General features: G+C 36.4%; 2 protein-coding genes and 1 non-coding gene across 6 annotated transcripts; 1 reads left to right on the forward strand and 2 right to left on the reverse strand.

Annotated features, from left to right (window-relative positions):
• Positions 1–8,812: 8,812 nt before the first annotated feature.
• Positions 8,813–11,860, reverse strand: LOC106365612 (BUD13 homolog). The gene is made up of 9 exons (XM_013805049.3): positions 11,732–11,860; positions 11,183–11,407; positions 10,206–11,094; positions 10,015–10,082; positions 9,854–9,918; positions 9,657–9,760; positions 9,496–9,568; positions 9,219–9,399; positions 8,813–9,116 (listed from the first exon to the last, which is right to left on the reverse strand). Exons 2-9 carry the CDS (start codon positions 11,388–11,390, stop codon positions 9,031–9,033), a joined length of 1,674 nt encoding a protein of 557 aa, XP_013660503.2. The 5' UTR covers positions 11,391–11,407; positions 11,732–11,860; the 3' UTR covers positions 8,813–9,030.
• Positions 11,861–11,920: 60 nt separating this feature from the next.
• LOC106365613 (histidine biosynthesis bifunctional protein hisIE, chloroplastic) lies at positions 11,921–14,214 on the forward strand. 4 transcript variants are annotated; one of them, XM_013805051.3, is made up of 5 exons: positions 11,921–12,174; positions 13,055–13,300; positions 13,393–13,488; positions 13,569–13,720; positions 13,805–14,214. In XM_013805051.3, the coding sequence occupies exons 1-5, from the start codon at positions 12,028–12,030 to the stop codon at positions 14,001–14,003; spliced, it is 840 nt and encodes a 279-aa protein (XP_013660505.1). In that variant the 5' UTR covers positions 11,921–12,027; the 3' UTR covers positions 14,004–14,214. The 4 variants fall into 4 exon arrangements, with proteins under 4 accessions (XP_013660505.1, XP_013660506.1, XP_022558843.1 ...); XM_013805052.3 differs by having other exon boundaries at positions 11,939–12,269; XM_022703122.2 differs by lacking the exon at positions 11,921–12,174 and adding an exon at positions 12,445–12,554.
• A 4,910-nt stretch (positions 14,215–19,124) lies between these two features.
• On the reverse strand, positions 19,125–19,231 carry LOC125588236. Its single transcript, XR_007324625.1, has one exon. It is a non-coding gene; the product is annotated as a small nucleolar RNA R71 (small nucleolar RNA).
• Positions 19,232–22,611: the final 3,380 nt, after the last annotated feature.

The raw sequence follows: 22,611 nt of genomic DNA on the forward strand, positions 1-22,611 counted from the left end.
TTCTTAGCTAGTGTCATTATCAAAGATTAATGTTTGCATGGTGGATAGAACTTGAAGTATGGGATACATACAGCTATGCTATTTGCTTCACACGTGACATGTTTGTTTGTCATGTACGTTTCTCTTGCACATTCCTCATTCTCCGACCAAATATTTGTTGTCTATTTTGTTTTTACTTGCATATGTAAGCAGAGCCGGCCCGTGGGTTCAGTTCTGGGTTGATAAAATGTAGCCAGTCGTGATGGTTCATTCTGTGCACAAACTATATGAAGATATGTGTCTTCAAATTTCGCTAAACATTACAACAATTAACATAGGAATCATAAACTTGAACTGATCCGAGTCTTTGAAATATATGAAAAAGCACAGACACAGTGTATAGTTCTAATCAAAATGAAAATGAAAGTTTTAATCAAAATGATAATATGTATATAGTTCTTGTCATCCAAGTTCGAACTCATAGGTAAGATTCAATAAAAAAAATGTAAAAGCATGATGAACAAGCTGCTTGACTTTACTTAGTCCTGTTGTTCATCGATCTTTTCCTTTTGAGAAAACACAATTGTAGAAACGAATTACTCGAGTCCGATAAAGATGGTTAACTAAAACACACACTTTTAATTATAAAAATTACTAAATAAACGTAGGCATTAGAAGATCCGTCTCCAAAGTCACATAGGTTGATGATATTGTAACGTTGATTCGTGGTTAAGTAATAGGGACATTACACATATGTCTTCTCCGTATTATTTAATATTTTCCTCATACATATTTTGTAAGTTATTCATTTTCGAGTAATTAAAACAAACAATATGAGAACGGGAATACTTGAATTCAAGTTTGAAGTCCAAGTTATGAAACTAGTGCAAGAGTGGATTTTTAAGTTTCGGATGTATATATTTTTCATATATTTAATTTGTTTTTTGCTAAAAGAAATATTGTACTAAATGACAAAATGCAATAAACATTTACTTGAATTTACTCCAGCACGGCAGCACTATACAAACTATTGGAATTGTTTTCTGTTTAAACATCCAGTACTAAAGGCGTGTCAAACAGTTTTTTTTGTTTACTCTAAAACATTGAAAACTCTGAGGTTGCATAAAATTAAGCACTAAGATTATGTGCAACATGTTCGACGATTCTATACTTTCTTGAAAAGAAATAAAATCAGACAAATATAAAATGTATCTCTTTAACCCAAAACGTGGGGGCCTTGGGGGTGGGAACTTAGCTTTTATATATTCCTGGGGCTACCCTGTCTTTAAGCAAAGAATGCTTCGAACTGAGGGACAACAAAACTCCAAATAACTATCCAGGAAGTACATATGACGATATTATATGAAAATAAGAAGAAATTTGCATGCAGTTTTACGTTTAAAACATATTGTAATTTTAAACAATAAATGTTCAAATATTTTTACAAAAAACTAACTTCAAGAGTCTAGTTCAAAACAATAATCATGATTTCGCTATTATTAAAAAAATTAAAATACTGTGGAAGTAAAAGTTTAAAAAAAAAACTAAATATGTTTTGTGGTTTTAGTAAAAGAAAAAACATATTTGTGGTATCTTAAGGTATGATAACACAATGATCAATAGTGGCTCAATCGTTTTATATTGAAAATTTATCTTGTAAAAAGAATTGCATCAATTTATACGAAGCACTGCACTGGAAAAGCCTATCAGCCTTACATGCAGAGATGGAAGGACTCATATGGGCGATGTCCTGTTTACAAGAGTTGCAGTACATTGTGATTCATATCGAGACAGACTGTTTCGACCTGGTGGACATGATTGCTAACCCTACTGACTGGCCGACCTTTGACTCCGAGTTAGTTTCCTTCCGACTTCTACGAGCTGGCTTCTTGAATTTCAGTATCGGCCGTATACCGAAGACAAGAAATTCTCGTGCAGATTCTCTCGCCAAGGAGGCAAGATGTAGCGGTGTTCTCTTTTCCCATATAGATCAGACCCAGCCGGACAGAACGTCTCTTCGGAACGACTCAAATCCGACTACCACTTGATCTTAGAAGATGGGCGTCGACAAAAAAAAAAAAAATATGAAGCACTGCACTACGTACAGTTGAAACAAAAATGGGCTATACAAAAATATATTTTTATGGTGTAAATCAAAAGGATATGATTCTAACTTATATAATTGCGATTTAACTAATGTGCAAGAAAAGTCTATGAGACTTTTGTCCAAGTATAGTCGATGTCCCCAAAACACTTCCCATCTTGTTCTTATATATGCTATGTCTTTTGGATTTGTTTTACTAATAAAAATACAAACATGTTCTTCAGCTTTGTCGCTTTTATTTTTTATTCTTCATGTTCTTTTTAGACGAAGATCTATTTCCCCACGATAACTAACATATAGCATCAGATCTCCATCAAATCTCCATCAAACTATGATCTCGTGCTAGATCCACACAAAATAAAAGTTGCAAAACTATTTCTCCCCAAACTGATAGTTTTGTACTTATTTACCCATAGACCGATGATTTTAACTGGTTTACTGGTTTTAATCGGTTTACTGGTTTTAATCGGTTTACTCTTAACCAAATAATTTAAAATCATTTAAACCAAACAAAATTTTAATTTTTAAATATACTGTCGGCCTTTCTTTTTCCAAATCATCATCATCTCCTTCAGGCTTTATCAAGGACGCTCAAACCTTTTTTTGAGAAAGGTAAGAAAAAAATTTATAGAAAAAGCAAAATCAATGTGGCGAAGGTCAGTGTTGTTCATTCTCGATCGAAGCTCGAATTCACCTCCAATGGCCGACACCAAAGCCGAGCGGCGCATCACGGTGTCACTACACGCGACTGGGTAGCTCAGGCTCAAGCCGCCGTGGAGCAGCCTGACTGTCCCGTCTCTGATCTCGGGCCTAAGAAGTCGTTTAATGTAATAGATGAGTTCAACGGCTGGAGAAAACAGCCGGATCTTGCGAAAGCCATCGATTAGTTCACTGTAGAAAAGATTTGATTTTATCAGCTATTCATTCTACGGTGATGAAAAAAGACAACTTGAGTTCTGTTCCGGTTTTATTGTTAGTCATGGGACAAAACTAATTGCAACTCAAGACTTCACTATAGAGACTTCATCAAAGATTACTTGATGACGTTGGTCAAGAGTAAACCGATTAAAACCAATAAACCGGTTAAAATTATCGGTTTATGGGTAAATAAGTACAAAACTATCACGTCGGGGACAAATAGATTTGCAACTTTTATTTTGTGTGGATCTAGCACGAGATCATAGTTTGGTAGATATCTGATGCTATATGATAGTTTTCGTGGGGAAATAGATCGTTTCCCCGTTCCTTTTTAGATTTTTCACGGCATTGTTAGATCATATTCTATTTCTGTAGAAAATAATATATTTACTTATTTAGATATCAAAATGATCATGTAAATTAAGGAAAACAATTTTCTAAACTACCATTCGCTAATCTCTTTAAACCACCACTAAAATGTTAAGATTACAACAATTACGTACATAAACTTGTGTGTTAAAAAAAACTTGTGTTGAATAGTGTCAGTGCGCAAGATTTTGGTTTTCTTCCGTTTACGCATGTTCCTGGTCATTTCCAAGAGGCTACCAACCTCAGATTAGTGAAAAACCTGTGTTGGAACTTTGTTTTTTAATAAAAATACAGAAACTGACTTTTTTCGAATTTCCGATGATTTTTCCTCGAACTTTTCCAGTCAAACAGATGTTTTGTGGCCGGATTAATAGTTCGTTGCAAAGCTTACAACGAAAATTTAGTATATTTAAACGTCAAAAAATATTTAAATAGAATGAGATATGAAACAACAAAAATGGTAACTTAGAATTATACAAGTTTCAAAAAGATTGTGTTATTACCATTGCCCCACATCGGGGGAATGATGCCTTGAGGAGTAATATATACATGTTGCCACCCTTGTCATAGGTCAAATGCTTTTGAGAGAGACTCAGCTTGGCTCTGCTTGGCTTTTGTGTGGATCTAGCACGAGATCATAGTTTGGTGGATATCTGATGCTATATGATAGTTTTCGTGGGGAAATAGATCGTCTCCCCGTTCCTTTTTAGACTTTTCATTGCATTGTTAGATCATATTCTATTTCTGTAGAAAATAATATATTTACTTATTTAGATATCAAAATGATCATGTAAATTAAGGAAAACAATTTTCTAAACTACCATTCGCTAATCTCTTTAAACCACCACTAAAATGTTAAGATTACAACAATTACGTACATAAACTTGTGTGTTAAAAAAAACTTGTGTTGAATAGTGTCAGTGCGCAAGATTTTGGTTTTCTTCCGTTTACGCATGTTCCTGATCATTTCCAAGAGGCTACCAACCTCTGATTAGTGAAAAACCTGTGTTGGAACTCTGTTTTTTAATAAAAATACAGAAGCTGACTTTTTTCGACTTTCCGATGATTTTTCCTCGGACTTTTCCAGTCAAACAGATGTTTTGGGGCCGGATTAATAGTTCGTTGCAAAGCTTACAACGAAAATTTAGTATATTTAAACGTCAAAAAATATTTAAATAGAATGAGATATGAAACAACAAAAATGGTAACTTAAAATTATACAAGTTTCAAAAAGATTGTGTTATTACCATTGCCCCACATCGGGGGAATGATGCCTTGAGGAGTAATATATACATGTTGCCACCCTTGTCATAGGTCAAATGCTTTTGAGAGAGACTCAGCTTGGCTCTGCACCATCCCCGTTCGACTGGCTCAGGCGTGGGCTTTGGTCTAACATTGTTTTTGGACTAAGTTATTTTCAGTTTTCTAGTTCACTTTAAACGACATATAGTTCATGAAAAAAACATGTTTTTCTCTACTTTGACAAATATTTAAACGAGAAAAGATCTTGTTTAAAGAAGTTTCGTAACGCCTAACCTCTGAGATCTTCACGAGATTCCCGCTAACGTGCATACGTGCTGCAACAATTACGGTAAATAGCTCGTCTTCTCTTCTTTAAATGCTCGTCTCCTCTTATTATTTCGAGAGTGTTTCGTAGTTTCTATAGTTCGTATAAATATTTACGAGTGATGCATGAATTGTCTACTATAGTTTTATCATGTGACTCATTATTTTCTACGTCACGTCGTCTCACTACTGAGCGAATAGTAAGAGTTAAGGAAAGATATTTTATCTCGACTCCATATGCTGTTTACAAAAAAAAATTTCATATTAACTTTCATTTTGTATATTTCCTTAATATCGCTTTTATTTAATCGTTTATGTAAATTCGGCTGATATCGAATGGAAATATTCATAGCGTAAAACCTCACGCTTTAATGGACGCTTCACAAAACCACCGACTCTTTCACCATCATACACCACAGCCAGGCCAGAGGCTTCAGATCTATATCTACGATTCTTCACTGGCCTTTCCCCTGCGACCGCTCCTCCTCCACTAGTTCCGCTGAAGTCAACACAGCCACGACGAGCTCTACCTCTGCGACATTGCCCTAGCTGCTCAGCACATCATTTTCTATGTGCTCCAACGACGAGCCTAGCTAGATCCATAACTCTCAGCGAGTTAACATAGTTTGGCGCGCGTGACAACCCACCTTCTCCCAACAAAACCCTGGAGATTACAATGATCTTTAAGGGCTTGGACCTGGCCATTTGGTATGAGCATTAGACCTAACTTTACGTGTCAAGAAGGCTCTACGGTTCCAGGGTCTCCTACCCTTCAAGTCATCTGCTATTTCTTACTAGAATGGCATTTCCAGTTCTAGGTAGTTAATGCTTTTTGACTACGATTTTGGATCTCTCGACTCTTTTCGGCCAACAATCGAGCATCGTTGGAGATGATTGCAACCGCTCTCAAAACCCCTTGGTTGGATATTTCAACGTTAGTATTGAATCTGATTTCAATGTTTTCTTCCAAGCCTCGTTTTAGACTTTCAAGTAAAGCTTTTCTATAGATCTCTTCTCTTCTTTGCGATATCTATTTTTTATGTTATAGTGTTTTTTGTTTTTCGTTTTTCGTCTTGCCATCGAATGTATTTTCGGTTATAATCGTCTAAATCCATTGTGTATTTAATTTAATAAGAGAATTTGGTGTTTAAAAAATAATCATGGCCTTTAATTATTATCTATATAGTTTTAATCAGTTTGAAATTTTGATAAATACGAAATGTTTAGTTATAACTTATAATCATGCATGAGCTACGTACTTTTCTGATGTCTCCATTTTCTTTTCAACTAATGAAAAAATGTTTAATTTGTTTTTTTAGTAAAAGATCATGCATTAATCTACTCTATCATAATAGAGTCTTATTTTATCGACAAGTTTTTGGACTATCAGAATAGTTATAACAGTCCATCTAAAATTGACCTTTTTAATAATATAAGTTTAATATAAGTATTATAGCCAATCAAAATTTTTTAAGTTTAAAACTAATATTTGATTGTTTAGATTTTTTTTGAACCATCCTCGATTTTCTCAGTTAAAATAAGATTATATATAAAAATAAATTTTTTATGTATATATATATATATTAAAATTCGAAATCCATTTATATAAATATATGATATAATTATCAATATTTATAACAAAAAAATCAGATTTCTTATACCCATATCAAATGTACGTGTAATAATATAGATTTAAATATTCTAAATTTCTCTATTTTAATAAATTAATAATATCTCTATACCAAGAATCATATTTTATAAATATAAATTTAATTAAAATATGTATTTATATATAATATATATTTATAGTTATGTAAGAAATAAATCAGATTTCTTAAACTATAACAGTTATACATGTAGAATATGTATATCTTATAATCTAAAATGGAAACTGCAATTAATGATTATCCTTTGTTATGTATTGTTATATAAAATATTCAAATTTAAAATTTATATTTTTAAATAAAATTTAAACAACAAAGTAATTTTTTATATAAAATATACTATATAGATTTATAATAACAAGATTACATATAATTAATTCATCATTTAAACTATATAAAAATATACACTTTAATGTAAGGGCAATCCTCTCAAATATATTTTTTTAAATTTTTGTCACAAAAAAAACATTCAAAGAAGAAAATGACCAAAATAGGTTTTACTAAAGATGCAAAAGACTCTTATACCCTCTAGATATATAAATATAAACAAAAAAAATTGTAGGTTCGAATTATATGTTTTCATATAAAAACTTTTTTATAAATTTGTTTTTCAAAAATACTTTTTTTCATATTTTCTTTTTGAAATTCGAAAATGTTTTCTGAAACTATTTTAAAATTTTATTTTAAGACATTTAATATTTATTTTTTATTTTTTAAAATTTTAAACTCACTCTTTAATTCTAAACCCTAAGTTACAAGTGTATATTTACCTTTTTAATGAAACATTTTGGTCATTTTGATCTTTATGGGCTATATTTATTTTTTATTCTTTAGTGTGAAACCATCGTATGAGTATTAAATGTTCTTAAAATATTAAATTTATTCCAATTTCAAACAAAAAAATCATGAGAACTTTTTAACGACTCTTTAAAAATAAATATATCTCACACATTTAAAAATAGGTCCGAAAATATAATTTAAAATATTTATTTATATAAATAGTAGATAACTATCAGTTAAGATCTTTGAAACTAATAATAATAGAAAATGTAATCGTGAATTTATATTCAACTCAATTAAAATTTAAAGTCAAAATCAGTAAAGATTGTTTACTAGTTTTATAAACTTAAATAACCGGAGAAACAACAACTTTTACGTTACAGATGATTTGGAAAGAAATCAAAACAACAAATAGATTTGAGCAACAAGAAGACAAGGTCATGGGAAAGAAGATCAAACAATGTTTAATTTGAGCGTACAAACATTATGCGTACAAATATAATTTTTTTTAAAAAATTATATATATATATATATATATATATATTTGTTTATTACTTAGTTTTGAATTTTCCCCTTTAATTCAAGCAAAACATAAGGCTATGGTTACGAACAATGTGTTTGTAGAACTACAAGTAATCAAAGGTATCAGTATCACTTTGTCTTTAATTGCTTAAAACATCATTTTTCTTGGTAATGACGTGAAAAAACATCATTTACAATTTTAAATGCAACTAGTATTTAGATGATATGAAATCATGTTTTGTGTCTCATTTAAACAATCAGAAAACGGTTTATCTATAGATTGCACTTTTTTAAGAGTCTGTGAAAAGGCCAGGAAACCATCAGATCAATAAAAATAACAAGTATTAGGCTGTTTTGAAAATCAACTAGTCACGGTACCTCGAGGGATAAACTAAAAGGGCGGTTCTATTTTTTGTTTTACATTTTTTTATAAATTTAATTTTTATATTTGTGTTTTTTAGTTGTATTTGTATTTTTTGTATAATATTTTTTTAAATGATTAATAAGAAATTTTAATAATTGTATTAAAATAGTTGGATCATATCTATATCAATAGGTCATGTTGTTGTTTTAATAGAATAGATAGATTATTCATTATAAAATTACAAGATCTTATCTTTCTTTTTTTCTGAACTGCACAAGATCTTATTCTCAATCGATTAACGTATTTTAACTCCTCCAAGATTTGCCAGACAAAAGACTTAATGGAAAATAACTCAAAGGGCTTGGCTCAATCAAGAATTAAAGAATCTACTCTTTAGTTTACAAGTTGACAAGAGTCGGTTCTTTTTCATGTCTGATGTTTTAGTTTAACTTTTGGATCATTTCTATCTATACGATTCTATTTCGAAGGTGTTAAGTCGAACATCTTTATCTAAAGATATCTTAAGCAAAATCAGATTGAATTCAATTCAAGATAATATTTGTACTACTTTCTTCAACATTAAGAGTTATGTTAAACCGAAGCCATACTGTACCGTTATCTAGCATTTTAAACAATTACCAGAATTCCTCGTTGTCTTAACATATAAAACGAGTACAAACACATAGCTCCTCGGTTTAGAATGGTCCTCTCATGAACCAAACCACATTTAGCCCAACAACAAATTCTGATTTAGTTTTGGGGAATCACATATCAGAAACAGACCAAAGGTACGCTTCTCTTTCCGTTGCTTTTTTCTCACTTGTCTTCTTAAACCTGTCCTTCTCATGGCCTATATAACCCCCACAAAACAGATCACATAAATAAGCTTCTAATGGATTCTTTTTATTTTATATATGTGCAAAGGTAAAACACATAACAGAAAAAAACTTACCAGTACTGCGGTCAACTCCATCCCAATGTCTACCGGGTTTGATTCCATACCGATTAGGTGCAGCTTCTAATCCTCTTGTTATCCAGCTGTGCTTTGGGATACTTTGTGGTATTACAAATCCGGATTTTTTCATCTCCTCGTTGTCCCCAAGATCCATAAGAGGTGCCTCGTACTGCTTTTTCTGCGATACAGAGATCCGGTGATATGTTAGTTTTTTATTCAAAGGCGGGTCTTGGTCAGTGGTGAATTTTGTAGTAAGCAGAAGTACTATCAATACCTTCACCAAATGAGCCATTGGATCTCCCCATCTAACTCTTTCTTTCATCATTTGATCAAGCTCGGGATCATCCCTGAAATGACATGGATAAAACCGTTTGATTAACAACCAAGTAGATAGTAGCACAACCTCAAGCTCATGAGAAAGAGACGATATAATACCTGGTCCGAGCAAATGGCTTATCCTTCTCAAGCTCAAGTTCCTGTAGTCTAGCTTCAGCATCACGCTTCTGAGCTAAACCTTGGCCCCATTCCAATTTGATCTCCTACAAAGAATTAGCCAATTATGTTGCCAACTGTTTCTCTCTCAGATTCACAATTCATATTCTGTAAAACATAGAGTTAACAGCAAACAGTACCTTTGGCTTCTCTATGACTTTCTTTTGCTTTGATTGAAGATATTCCTCCTTCGTTATACGCTTCCCTGCAATATCAATAAATAACCAAATGGGAGTGAGTCATGCTGTATTCATTCTCACTGAAAATTATAGGGAACTAAGAACCTATACTCGGTCCTTACCTGTAATCTTGTCACGGAACACTGCTTCTGCATTCTGACCAGTTAGCTCGGAATCCATATTTTTAAACCTGCAAAATAGTTCAACTTGTCAAAATGGTTTCTTGTCAAGTCCCAAAGACGTAAAAAGACAAAATCCTAACAGAAAAAGGAATGGTTAAATCTGAAAGAAAAGTCTGCTTTTAAATTATTACCTCAGCTGTTCATCCTCCTTCTTCTTTCGATATTCACTTCCAATGTCTTTGCCACTAATTAGCCCAGTCTTCCGTTGCTCCTTGCTTGTTTGGGGAGGTGGTGATTCTCTGCGCGGTCTCCTTGGTGGAGAGCTACCAAAATTGGAACTCCTAGACACAGTTTTCCTTTGAGGCGAAAGATCCGAGTCTCGGGAACCCTTCACACTCACACTCCTGCGTGGTGGAGATAAATCAGAGTTCGAGCCAAGAGATTTTGAAGGCTTTCTACCAGGTTCAGGTGATGGAGAATGATATCGTCTTCTCCGTGGAGGAGAAAGATCATTGCTCTTTTTGTTAACATCTGAGGCAAGTGAATCCTTTTTCCTGCGAGGGGGAGATAAATCACCGTCCAACTCAAGAGAATCTGAACGCTTTCCGCTTCTTTCAGGCGATACAGGATGAACACATCTGTTCGGAGGAGGAGACAGATCTTCACCCAGACTTTTGGGGGCTGTATCTTCAGGTTCTGGTGAAGGTGAATCATTCCTGGCTCGCCTTTTGCGAGGTGGTGTCAAATCAGAATCCAAACTAACAGGCTTGGCATGTTGTCTGTTAGGTTCAGGGGAAGGTGTATAATGACGTTTTCTCCGACGTGGTGGTGACATGTCTGTTTCAGGAAGTGAACCCCTGGGCCCAGGCTCAGGAGATGGAGAGTCGTTACGAGTCCTCTGTCTCCTTGGAGGAGAAATATCATCAGATCTTTGGTCGTCACAGCCGCCCTGGTCTGAAGATAAACTCACCCACCCACTCCCATCCTCAGCAATGGCATTTTGAGCACGCCTTGCCTTGATTTCCTCCAACCTCCGCATTCTCTTAACTTCAATGTCCTCATCAACCACAGGTCTTTCCTCTTGACAAAACAGAAAAAAAAAAAAAACGTATTAGTGTCAACTGCTACTCTTTCAGGAAGGAAGTAAAGAAAGAGTTTAAGGCATTACCAGCTGAATCATTTTCATTATCTTCCTCCTCTTGGGGATCAACCTGCTTCTGCCAAACTGGATCTTCATCCACAACTAAAACACCAGTGGGTTCAGGTTTGGATGGCTTCTTCATCTTCTTCTTCTTTTTCTTTTCTATGACCTCACTACTTTCATACTTTTTCAAGTAATCTTTCATAGATTTCACCCCTGTTCTTGGAGCAGCCATCTTCCAGAATTCAAAGACTAGTAACCAATAAAATAACATAAGAGTTATATTCCATTCAGAAACAAAGAGACTCGAGCAGGAATGGCAATGCGAACCCCCTTCATCATCTTCAAATAAACGAATGAGAGAATAGCATTCAAAAGACAAATCAAGTACCAATCTACACACGAATTACTTGATTCAATCGAGTTAAGTATCAATCAAGCCCTAAATCACCATACTCTAGCAATAAGCATGGACTGAATCCAGAAGAAGAACCATAAGCGATTAGTCTTATCCCCAGAACCTAAAACCGAAGCGATTCCAAAACCCGAGAAAGAGATACGACGGAGAAGACATACCTGATCGGGAGGTTGACGCCCGAGATGAACCAGAAGCCCAAAAGTTTGAATGTTCCTTCTTCTTCTTCTAGGGTTTTCGATCCCCAAAATTCACTAGAATGGCGAAACTGAAATTAAATCAGTTAAGAGGGGTGTTTTCGTAATTTCACAAACTGATGGGCTTGTCTTTAAAAAAGGCCTTCACTTCACTGTCATTGAAACTAATCATCGGCGAGAACAATTAGGGTTTTTCTCTTTGATCCCGCCGCCACTTTCGTCCCCCTCTATATAAATCGTCCACGATTCGCATCTCCTTGATGGCGATATCTTACAATGCATTAGCACAGTCTCTGCCGGGGAGGAGTAGCTTCTTCGTCCCCAAAGCCTTGTGCATCAAGCAGAGAAGCAGATCCACTGTCGTATTCGCTTCTAATGACAAGAACATTATTGCTCTTCAAGCTAAGGTAAGTTTTTTTTGCTGCTGTAACTTGTTGATTGAACCAGACATTGTCAGGTGGCTACTCTTTAATACATGTCGGGTAAAGAAAACAGAGAGAAGGTAAGATTTTTTAAAGATGGTTTCCATCTCTAGAATCTTGGTTTCTCTTTTAAGATGCTCATCGTTTGCTTGGTCGTCTGTATTTTAGATGTTGACTGAGCTACATCTGTTCATCACATTTGATCTTAAACATATTCTCATTTTTACTTTTGTGTTGGTTCTCATTTATCCCTGTGGTCAGAGATGGTCAGGTTCCTACCCTTTTGACACTTGGGTTTGGACTGTTACATCTCTGGAAAAGAAAAGAAGGAGAAGGAAAGGCTTTTTGATGGTTTCCATCTTTAGGTTTGGATTTCTCTTTTAAGGTGCTCATCGTTTGCTTGGTCATCTTTATATTGTGATGACTTAAGCTACATCTGTTCATCACATTTGATTATCTTCCCAAGTGCTTTATGTTCAGTTAGTTTGTTACTACAATTGTTTCTTGTTTGTAAACTTTTTGATTTTGGCCAGAGATGGTCAGGTTCCTACTCTTTAACAAGTGAGTTGGAACTGTTACATCTCTGGTAAAGAAAACAGAGAGAAGGAAAGCCCTTTTGATGGTTTCCATCTTTTGATCTGAAATTCTCTCTAAAGGTGTACATCGTTTGCTTGGTCATCTGAATCTGTGATGGCATGGGCTACATCTGTCCCCCACAACTGAATAATCAATCTCCTGTTATATACTTTTAGAGAGGGCTTACGTTGTTAGTGTTGCTATTGTGATATCGTAGTTTCTGTCCCGAATCTTTGTTTATGTTTGATGCTGTATTTATCTTTCCTTGTATTTGTTTTCTTGGGTTTAGGTAGATACTTTGTTGGACCGCATAAAATGGGATGAGAAAGGATTAGCTGTGGCTATTGCACAAAACGTTGACACTGGAGCAGTATTAATGCAAGGCTTTGCTAACCGAGAGGCTCTATCCACAACCCTCACTTCTCGTAAAGCTACGTTCTTCAGTCGATCAAGATCTACCTTATGGACTAAGGGAGAGACATCCAATAACTTCATCAATGTCCTCGATGTTTATCTTGACTGCGATCGTGATTCGGTATGTTTGTCTGAACCATTGTTTTTAGAACCTTGACTAACTCTTCTTAAAATGTTATATTTATCAACTTTAGTTGGCTTGTGGTTACTCAGATAATTTACCTTGGAACACCTGATGGGCCTACTTGTCACACAGGGGCAGAGACTTGTTACTATACATCAGTTTTGGATCAATTAAACAATGATGAGGTTTGTTTTATCTTTTCCTGTGTCATGAGATGAATTGAAATCTGAAATAAAATAATAAACAACTTTCAATCGCACCACAGGCTTCTGGAGAGAAGCTAGCATCAACAACATTGTACTCGCTAGAATCAATCATTTCAAAGAGGAAGGAGGAATCAACAGTTCCTCAAGAAGGCAAACCGTCATGGACCCGTCGGTTATTGACCGATGATGCTCTGCTTTGCTCAAAGATCAGGTATTTTTGTCGGTTATCTTCAATCAATTGTTACAACAGATCGTCGACTTATGTACGAAGCTTATTGTGGTGTTTGTGATTCAGGGAAGAAGCAGACGAGTTATGCAGAACGCTTGAGGATAAGGAGGAAGTATCAAGAACAGCATCAGAGATGGCGGATATGTTGTACCATGCGATGGTGCTTCTGTCTAAAAGGGATGTCAAGTTTGAAGATGTACTTGAAGTTCTTAGGAAACGCTTCTCTCAGTCTGGGATCGAGGAGAAGCAAAGCCGTTCAAAGTGACCGTTTAAACTTGTTGTATTTGCGAGAATTTTAACGATTCCACTGCTCTTATCATGGAGGTTTTGTACATTGCAAAATCGGAAATAAATTGTAACGTGTTATGAATATTATGTAAACTATTCCTCTGCTCTCATTATGGAGCTTTGTTTAATAATCTTACATTGTTCAAAAAAAAAAGAAAGTTTAGTAACCGTACATTGATATTGTTACATCCTTTTCTTTGGCATATTATCTTTAACTCGTTATTATATCTAAATAAAAACTTTGGAGATCACAAATTTTGTTACTTGCGTAAATCTTGGTAATATCAATTTTAATATAACACTAGAGTTCAGGCCTTTAGTTCTATAATTATATAAATCAATATTTTTCTATAGTTTTTGTAGTATATATTTTTAACATTTACATGTATTAAATTTTTGTGTAATGTGATATATATACACAAAAAAAATTGTTATTATGAAGTAATTTTATTTATTTTATCTACTCGTAAATTGCATTAGTCGTTTATTTATATATATATATATAGATATATTTAACTCATTATTATATCTAAATAAAAACTTTGGAGATCAAACCAATTGTTTGATTAGAATCACTGAAATTAGAACTCGTTTGGATCAAGCTATGAGGGATACTACGGTGTCAACAAAGCCTATAAAGATGAAGAAGAATATTGGAAGTTGAAAAGTAGAAATCGGTGGCTTATCATGGATTAACAAAGTTGAAGAAAAGTAAATATAAAATATCTAAGATGAGAGATAGAAATGGAGTCATTCATAATCAAGAGGAGACTATTAATAAAGTTGCAGAGGATTATTTTGTGAGTATGTTCTCGTCTTCTCCTACCATTTCTCTTCATGACTGCTTGCCTAATATACAGCCAAAGATTACGATGGATATGAATACAATGCTGATTGCTCCGGTTACTGATATTAAAATCAAAGAAGCTTTGGATTCAATAGGAACTGATAGAGCTTCGGGCCCAGATGGATTAAGTGCACCGTTTTATCAACAGTTTTGGGAATCTATTGGATCTGATGTGTGTAGTATGATCAGGAGATTTTTTGAAACTGGAGTTATGGAAAATGGGATTAATCATACCAATATTTGTCTAATCCTTAAGTTTCTAGAGGCGGCTTCAATGGGTGATTATCGACCTATTAGCTTGTGTACGGTTGCTTATAAACTGATTTCTAAGGTGTTGGGGTTAAGACTTCAGAGATTCTTGGAAGTTGTTATATCTGAATCTCAGGCTGCTTTTGTTCCTGGTAAACAAATTTCTGATAATATTCTTGTGGCTCATGAATTGATAAGTGCTTTGAAGTCGAAAAAGGATTGCTCGGAACAGTACATGGCTATCAAGACTGATATCAGTAAAGCTTACGATCGTGTTGAATGGAGTTTTCTAGAGAATTTCATGTATAAATTGACCGGTTTGTATATCTTCAATAACGTCTTGTGTAACTTCGGTGAGCTATTCCGTATTAATCAATGGAGCTCCATATGGTGAGTTCAAGCCTTCCAGAGGAATAAGACAAGGAGATACGTTATCTCAATATTTATTTCTTCTCTGTGCTAAAGCTCTTAGTCAGATGATTGATTGTGCTCAGGAAAGTAATATGTTTTAAGGGATGAAGTTAGCAAGATATTGTCCTCGGGTTTTACATCTTTTTTTTGTTGATGATTCTTTGTTCGTTTGCCGAGCAAACGAGCAGAATGCCGGCAAACGAACAGAATGCGTCTTGTATGGCTGATATATTGAATAATTATGAGAAAGCTTCTGGTCAGAAAGTAAATTTGGAGAAATCATCAATCATCTTTGGTATAAGAGTTGATCAGCAGAAGCGAGCCAGAATTCAAAATATTTTGAAGGTTCATGTTATTGGTGGTGGGGGAAAGCATTTAGGACTACCAGAACAGTTTGGTAAAAGCAAAGTAAAATATTTTGATGGAATGGTTAAGCATATCAAGACTTTAACTACTCAATGGCATAATCAACATATCTCTCTGGCGGGAAAAAAGGTTCTTATTAAGTCAGTCCTTCAGGCTAAGCCAGTGTTCTCTATGAGTTGTTTTTTGCTTCCAAAGATTACATGTGATGAAATTAATGCTATTCTTTCTGAATTTTGGTTGGGTATATTGGAAATGTTTGTGCCTACCGAAGAAAGAAGGGGGCATGGGATTTCGGGACCTGTATAGCTTCAATAAAGATTTGTTAGCCAAGCAGGCTTGGAGGATATGGCAAAATCCTAATTCTCTTCTCAATAGAATTTATAAAGGAATATATCATCATTCGTCGACAGTTTTACAGTTTTCGAATCCTAAGCAAGCCTCTTATGGCTGGAGGTCGATTCAAGTAGGCAAAGATCTACTTCAAAAAGGTTTACATTCAATGATAGGTGATGGTAAAGACACTAACGTCTGGTTGGATCATTGGTTACCGGTTCTTCCACCTAGATGTGTAATACAAGTTTCATATTATTTGAATATGAAGGTGGAAGAATTTATTGATAAGGAAACTTACACTTGGGATATCTTGAAGTTGGAACAGTTTTTGCAACCGCAAGATATTGGTCATGTTTTGAAGATCAGGTTATCTAAGTTTGCTCTAGATTATAGACTGATTTGGCAGTTCACCAAAGATATGCAGTATATGGTTAAGTCAGGGTACTGGACAGCAACTCACTGCTACCATGATGGGGAGGACATACAACAACCTGAGGGTTCACTAGATATAAAACGAGATATTTGGAAGCTCAATATCTTACCAAAGATTAAACAGTTCCTATGGAGAGTTGTTTCAGGAGCCCTTTGATTTCTTGCATATTTGCATTGTTTTAAGCTTCCATTTTGTACATAATGATCATATAGATTAAGAGTTTAGCATCTTTAGGCTCCATTTTGCATTCATATGTCTTAATCAGGTAATGGAGTATCCTATGGAGTAATCAAAGGTGTTTAGAAGCATTGTGATCCAAAAAGAGATGAAGAATGGAGATTGATCAATCATAAGGCGATCCACGCGGGTAGCAGCACCCCGAGTCCACTGACCCGCGTCACCAAAAGACCGACTCGGAGAAGCCACACGGGAAGGATCACGCAGGGTCGACTACCCGCTCGCACGAGCTAGAAGAATCATCGAGGTCCGACGCGGGGAAAGCGACGCGGGTGATCCCCATCTTCCCTACCCGCGTTGCCGAAGATTTTGTTCGAGGAGTCACACGGGTGAAGCAGCGCGGGATCACTCACCCGCTCGCACGAAGAAGGAGTATCGTCGAAGGTCCAACGCGGGGAGAATGACGCGGGTTGGTGCCGATCGTCTCAACCCGCGTCACGAAGAGAAGGAGCCGATAGAGTCACGCGGGACGGAGTCACGCGGGATCGCCTAACCGCGCGCATGACGGAGAATCCTCGACGACGATCCGACGCGGGTTGGCTGACGCGGGTTGTGCCCGTCCATTTCTACCCGAGTCGAAACTTATCTTTAGTCGGATTTTAATGTTTTTAAGGGGCTTTTTACACTTTTTAATGGAAACCATTAGGTTTACCAAAGACATATAAATACTCTTGTAATCCCAAAGTTGGGACTTATCTTGTTTTCTATCTAATAACAAAGAACTTTAAGGTGAAATATCTGATCTTGATCATTTTCTCTTGTGATTTGCTTGATTAATTTGATCACTAATCATGATTAGCACCAAATCACCATTGATTCTTGGGCTCATCATGAAGAGTAGTGAGTAGTCATCTTTGGATTCATGGGTGAGGGAGACTAAGGGTGATTAAGCTAGATCTAAGGTGTTTTAGTATAGATCCATCTTGTTCCTTGCTAGTAGAGTACTTTTAATGCAATTTTAGAGTTGGCCTCTCTAAAGTTGAGCTCTAGGCATTTCACACCTGAAAGGTGTTTGATGAAATACCTGAACCAATTCTCCTAAGCTTTTAACATTATTTACCAAAGAGATTTGTTGTTAAAGGTGTTAAGATGACTAGTAGACTTGAGATTAATGATTACTTAGATAACATTCAACCAAAGAGATTTGATGCTTGAGTTATTTTAGTAAATGAGCATTCATCTAGAGATAGAGTTTGTTTAGGATGGTGTCTAGGTCTAAGGTAGAAAGATTGGTTGAAAGTAAACATCTTTAGATTGAAACTTGATCACCCAAAGTCAATTCCTTTAGCCCATGAGTTCTCTTATCTCATAAGAAAGAAAGCTTTGTCCTTTATTGCATTTCAGTAGCATTTTGGTTCAAAAATCATCTCATCAATTGATAGCACTTAGATTAAGCATGGTCTTGCATTCCCTTTGCTTTAGAATCACATAGAACTGGTTTGACATCCTTTATTCTACAACATTTGATTGGGAGCCGTGAAACTCCTATCACCAAATTGGCGCCGTTGCCAAATTCTAAATTGATTGTGACATTGAGATTTAGTCATTTGCTTGAGACTAAGTCAATTTTTGTTTAATTGTGTTATTGCTTTTCTTTCTTTTTTCTCCCTTTGCATTTCAGGTGTATGAACACAAGGAGCAGAGGTCCAACAAATCTAGTTCCAAGAGTTGAAGACATTAGAGCACTTGAGAGGGAGATTGCAAGACAGAGAAGAGAAGTAGAGCAACAAGCTCACTTGCAAAGGTTGAAGTTTGATATGGAGAATCTGCCTCAAGATGGTGATGCCCAAGGAGGCATTGATCAAAGAGCTGATCACCTTCGACCACAGCGCCAGCCACAACATCAACCGCGCCAAGCTCGCGCCATTGGAGCCTATGATCAACCTCACATTAATGGTCATAGGTTGGGAATCAGAGCACCACCAGTGGAGAACAACAACTTCGAGATCAAGTCAGGGCTGCTCAACACCATAGAGAACAACAAGTTTCATGGTCTTGCTGCTGAAGACCCTTTTAATCACTTGTACAAGTTTGATAAGTATTGTGGCTTGTCCAAGACAAATGGTGTTTCTGAAGATGCTTTCAAGTTGAAGCTGTTCCCTTTCTCTTTGGGAGACAAGGCACACCAATGGGAGAAGACTCTTCCAAGTGACACTGTCACTACTTGGGATGAGTGCAAGAGAGTTTTCCTTGACAAGTTCTTCTCTACTTCAAGAACAACTAAGATCAGGAACGAAATCTCTGGGTTTCAATAGAAAGGTCTAGAGAGCTTCGGTGAAGCATGGGAGAAGTTCAAGGGCTATTGGTCTCAATGCCCTCATCATGGTTTCAACAAGGAGAGTTTGCTTAGCACCTTCTACAGAGGAGCTCTACCACAGTGCAGAAACAGGCTTGACACTGCCAGCAATGGTTTCTTCTTGGGGAGAACCGAGGAAGAGGCAGAGGAACTGGTAGAGAACATGGCTAAGAGTGACTCGGTCTACAGTGAGGAGCATGATAGGGTCAACAGAAGTGATGATCAGCAAACAAAGAAAAAGATTAAGTCCTTGCAAGAGAAGATGGATTTGCTTCTTTCCAACCAAGCTAAGAAAGAGCAGATGAACTTTGTGGGTGGTCATATTCAAGAGCTTCCTCCCAATATCAATGAGGTTGATGGTTTGGAAGGCCAAGAAGAGCTGTGCTTCATCAACAACAATGGTTCTTGGTACAGGAAAGAGCCTAACTTTTAGTACAACAACTACCAGCAAAGGTCCTACTCTAACAACCAGCAAGGAGGATACCAGCAGAAACAAAACACTCAGCAAGGGAGCTATCAACCTAGACAAAACACCCCTCATGGTTTCAACAATAACAACAATCAGTCTACTCAGGCTCAAGGAAGTTCTTCCCAAGCTCCAGCTTCAGATACAAGTGTGGATGCAATGTTCAAGAAACTTTTGGATTTTCAGGCAAATAATGAGAAGACAATGGGTTATGAGTTCAAGAACATTCACTCAAAGATTAATGGAAGCTACAATGAGCTCAACAACAAAATCCGACATTTGGAGAACCAGTTTGCTTTAATGAATTCTCAACCAAGTCGCCAACAAGGGGCATTACCTGGAAAACCAGAGCAGAATCCCAAGGAAACAATGAAAGCAATCACCCTACGGAGTGGTAAACAGTTGTCTCCAAGAACTCTCACCAAGGATGGTGAAAAGCAAGGTGGGGAGGTGGCTATCAACATTGATGATGAAGTGGTGATTGTAGATGAGAAGGTTGATGAAGAAATTCTAGAAAAGATTGTTGAAGCTAAGGGTAAAGGAAAGGTTGGAGAAGATAAGAGGACAGTGAAACATGGTGAAACTGCTACTCCAACAAAGGAATCCTCTTTTGTTCCTCCTCCCTACGAGCCAAAGCTACCATTCCCTGGGAGATTCAAAAGACAGCTATTGGAGAAGTACAAGGCACTCTTTGAGAAACAAATGAGTGAAGTTCAGGTCACAATGCCCATCATTGATGCTTTTTTGTTGGTTCCTCAATACAACAAATTCTTGAAAGATGATGTAGCTGCAAAGAAGAAAGAGATGGAGGGCATGATGATCCTTACCCACGAGTGCAGTGCCATTATCCAGAGGTTAGATATTCCAAGGAAGCTAGTGGATCCATGATGTTTCACCTTACCTTGTGCTCTAGGACCCATGGTGTTTGAACGGTGTCTATGCGATCTTGGAGCTAGTGTCAGCTTGATGCATTTGTCTATTGCAAAGAAGCTTGGATTTACTCAATACAAGAAGTGTAAACTCTCTTTGGTGTTGACTGATAGATCAGTGAAGATTCCTGTTGGTATTTTAGAAGACCTTCCATTGATGGTTGGTAACTTTGAGATCCCTACTGATTTTGTTGTGTTGGAGATGGGGGAGGAAGCCCAAGACCCTTTGATCCTTGGAAGACCATTCTTAGCCACAGCAGGAGCTATTGTGAATGTTAGACAAAGAAAAATTGATCTTCATCTTGGACAAGGGAACATCCTCCACTTTGACATCAATGAAGTGATGAAGAAGCCAACCATCCAGAACGAAGTTTTCTACATTGATGAAATGGATACTCTAGCTGATGAGCTTCTAGAGGAGTAGACACTTGAAGACTCTACAGTATGCCTTAACAATTGAGAGAGAAGTCCAAGTGATTGAGAACAAGGAAAGTGTTGCCTATGTGAAGATGTTGGACTCTCACAAGGGGATTAGTGGTGAAGAACAGAATGAGGAGCTTTCATATGAGATTCACCATGCTTCCTCAACTACTCAACAAGAGAACCTCTAAGAGGATGATTGGAGTGAACTCAAGGAACCAAAAGTGGAGCTTAAACCTCTTCCCCATGGTGTAAGGTATGCCTTCCTTGGCCCTAATGATACCTACCCTGTCATAGTGAGTAGTGAGATTAGTGAAGATGAATTGTCTAAACTTTTGAATGAACTTAAAAAGTATAGAAAGGCAATAGGCTACTCACTAGATGATATTAAAGGGATATCACCTTCTTTATGCATGCATAGGATACATCTAGAGGATGAATAATACACTCCTAGGATGCTTCTCTGGTTGGAATGAGATAGATCCTTGCAAACAGAGAATCAAAGACTCAATCTGCTTCAAGGTTTGTGGAATGAATGGTGACACAAAGAGATGTGAGAGGTCTCCTTGATACTCCTAAGTGAATCCCTTGGATATGACACACCAAGACAATCACTCTTGTGGTTTTGTTAGATATGACACACTAACAAAGACTCAAGAAATCTCAGATCTACAACACAAGCTTGCGGCCGACTAGAGAGAAACAAGAGTTTAGAAATAAAGATTGGATAGTTCTATTAGGGTTTTCAGACACATATTTATAGAGAAGGCAAAGAACAGGCTCCTTGGTCTCTAAATGAGCCTTAAAAATAAACCTTATAAAACCTTATAAAAACCTTATAAAACCTTATAAGGGTTCTCAAGTCTGGCAGCTTAATTCTCAAGTCTAGCAGCCTAATTCTGCTTCATGTTAACAAAGATAAATAATTAAAATAAAGTCTTGAACTGAGATCATCAAATGAGTGATAGGAAAGCAACATATGGCCTCATTAAAAACCTATCTTTGGAAAACCCAGTGGGACAAAACCAAAGATAGGGAAAAAAAGCACACATATGTTACTTGCTCATTTGATGTCTATCTTGGAGCTGAGATGGCTTGAATTGTGGCAAGTGTGTCTTGGTTGATCAAGCTTCTTCCAAGACTCTCTTCTTGCTTCAGTGATGTCTTAAGTAATCCTCCAATGGCTTCTTTGAGTTGCTTGCTTCTGGCTCGAGTCATAGGACCTTCAGATATGACTAGAGCTCCTCCATCAGCTGGATCATCCATGCTCTCATTATCTTCTTTGTTTGGCTGGTCCATGATCATATCATCCCCTCCCTCTTGAAAAGGATTTGTCCTCAAATCTAGCTCATCTGCAACAAAAGGAGCCAAGTCAGTAACATTAACGTTGATAATCAGATTACACTTACCTTGCAAGCCTCTTTGATAGGCATTGTTGCTGACTGGATATGTTTGGTAGAAGGAACTGATACGTTGGGCTCTCCATACTCCTGATGCATTCCCCAAACCCGATTCACACACACTGAAACAAAACAAGTTAGCACATGCGAAGTTGTCATAAAGTAAGAGTCTTATCCCAAATTTGTTTCTGCTCGGTT

The sequence above is a fragment of the Brassica napus genome, chromosome C5 (genome assembly GCF_020379485.1).
Source record: "Brassica napus cultivar Da-Ae chromosome C5, Da-Ae, whole genome shotgun sequence".
NCBI lineage: Eukaryota > Viridiplantae > Streptophyta > Magnoliopsida > Brassicales > Brassicaceae > Brassica > Brassica napus.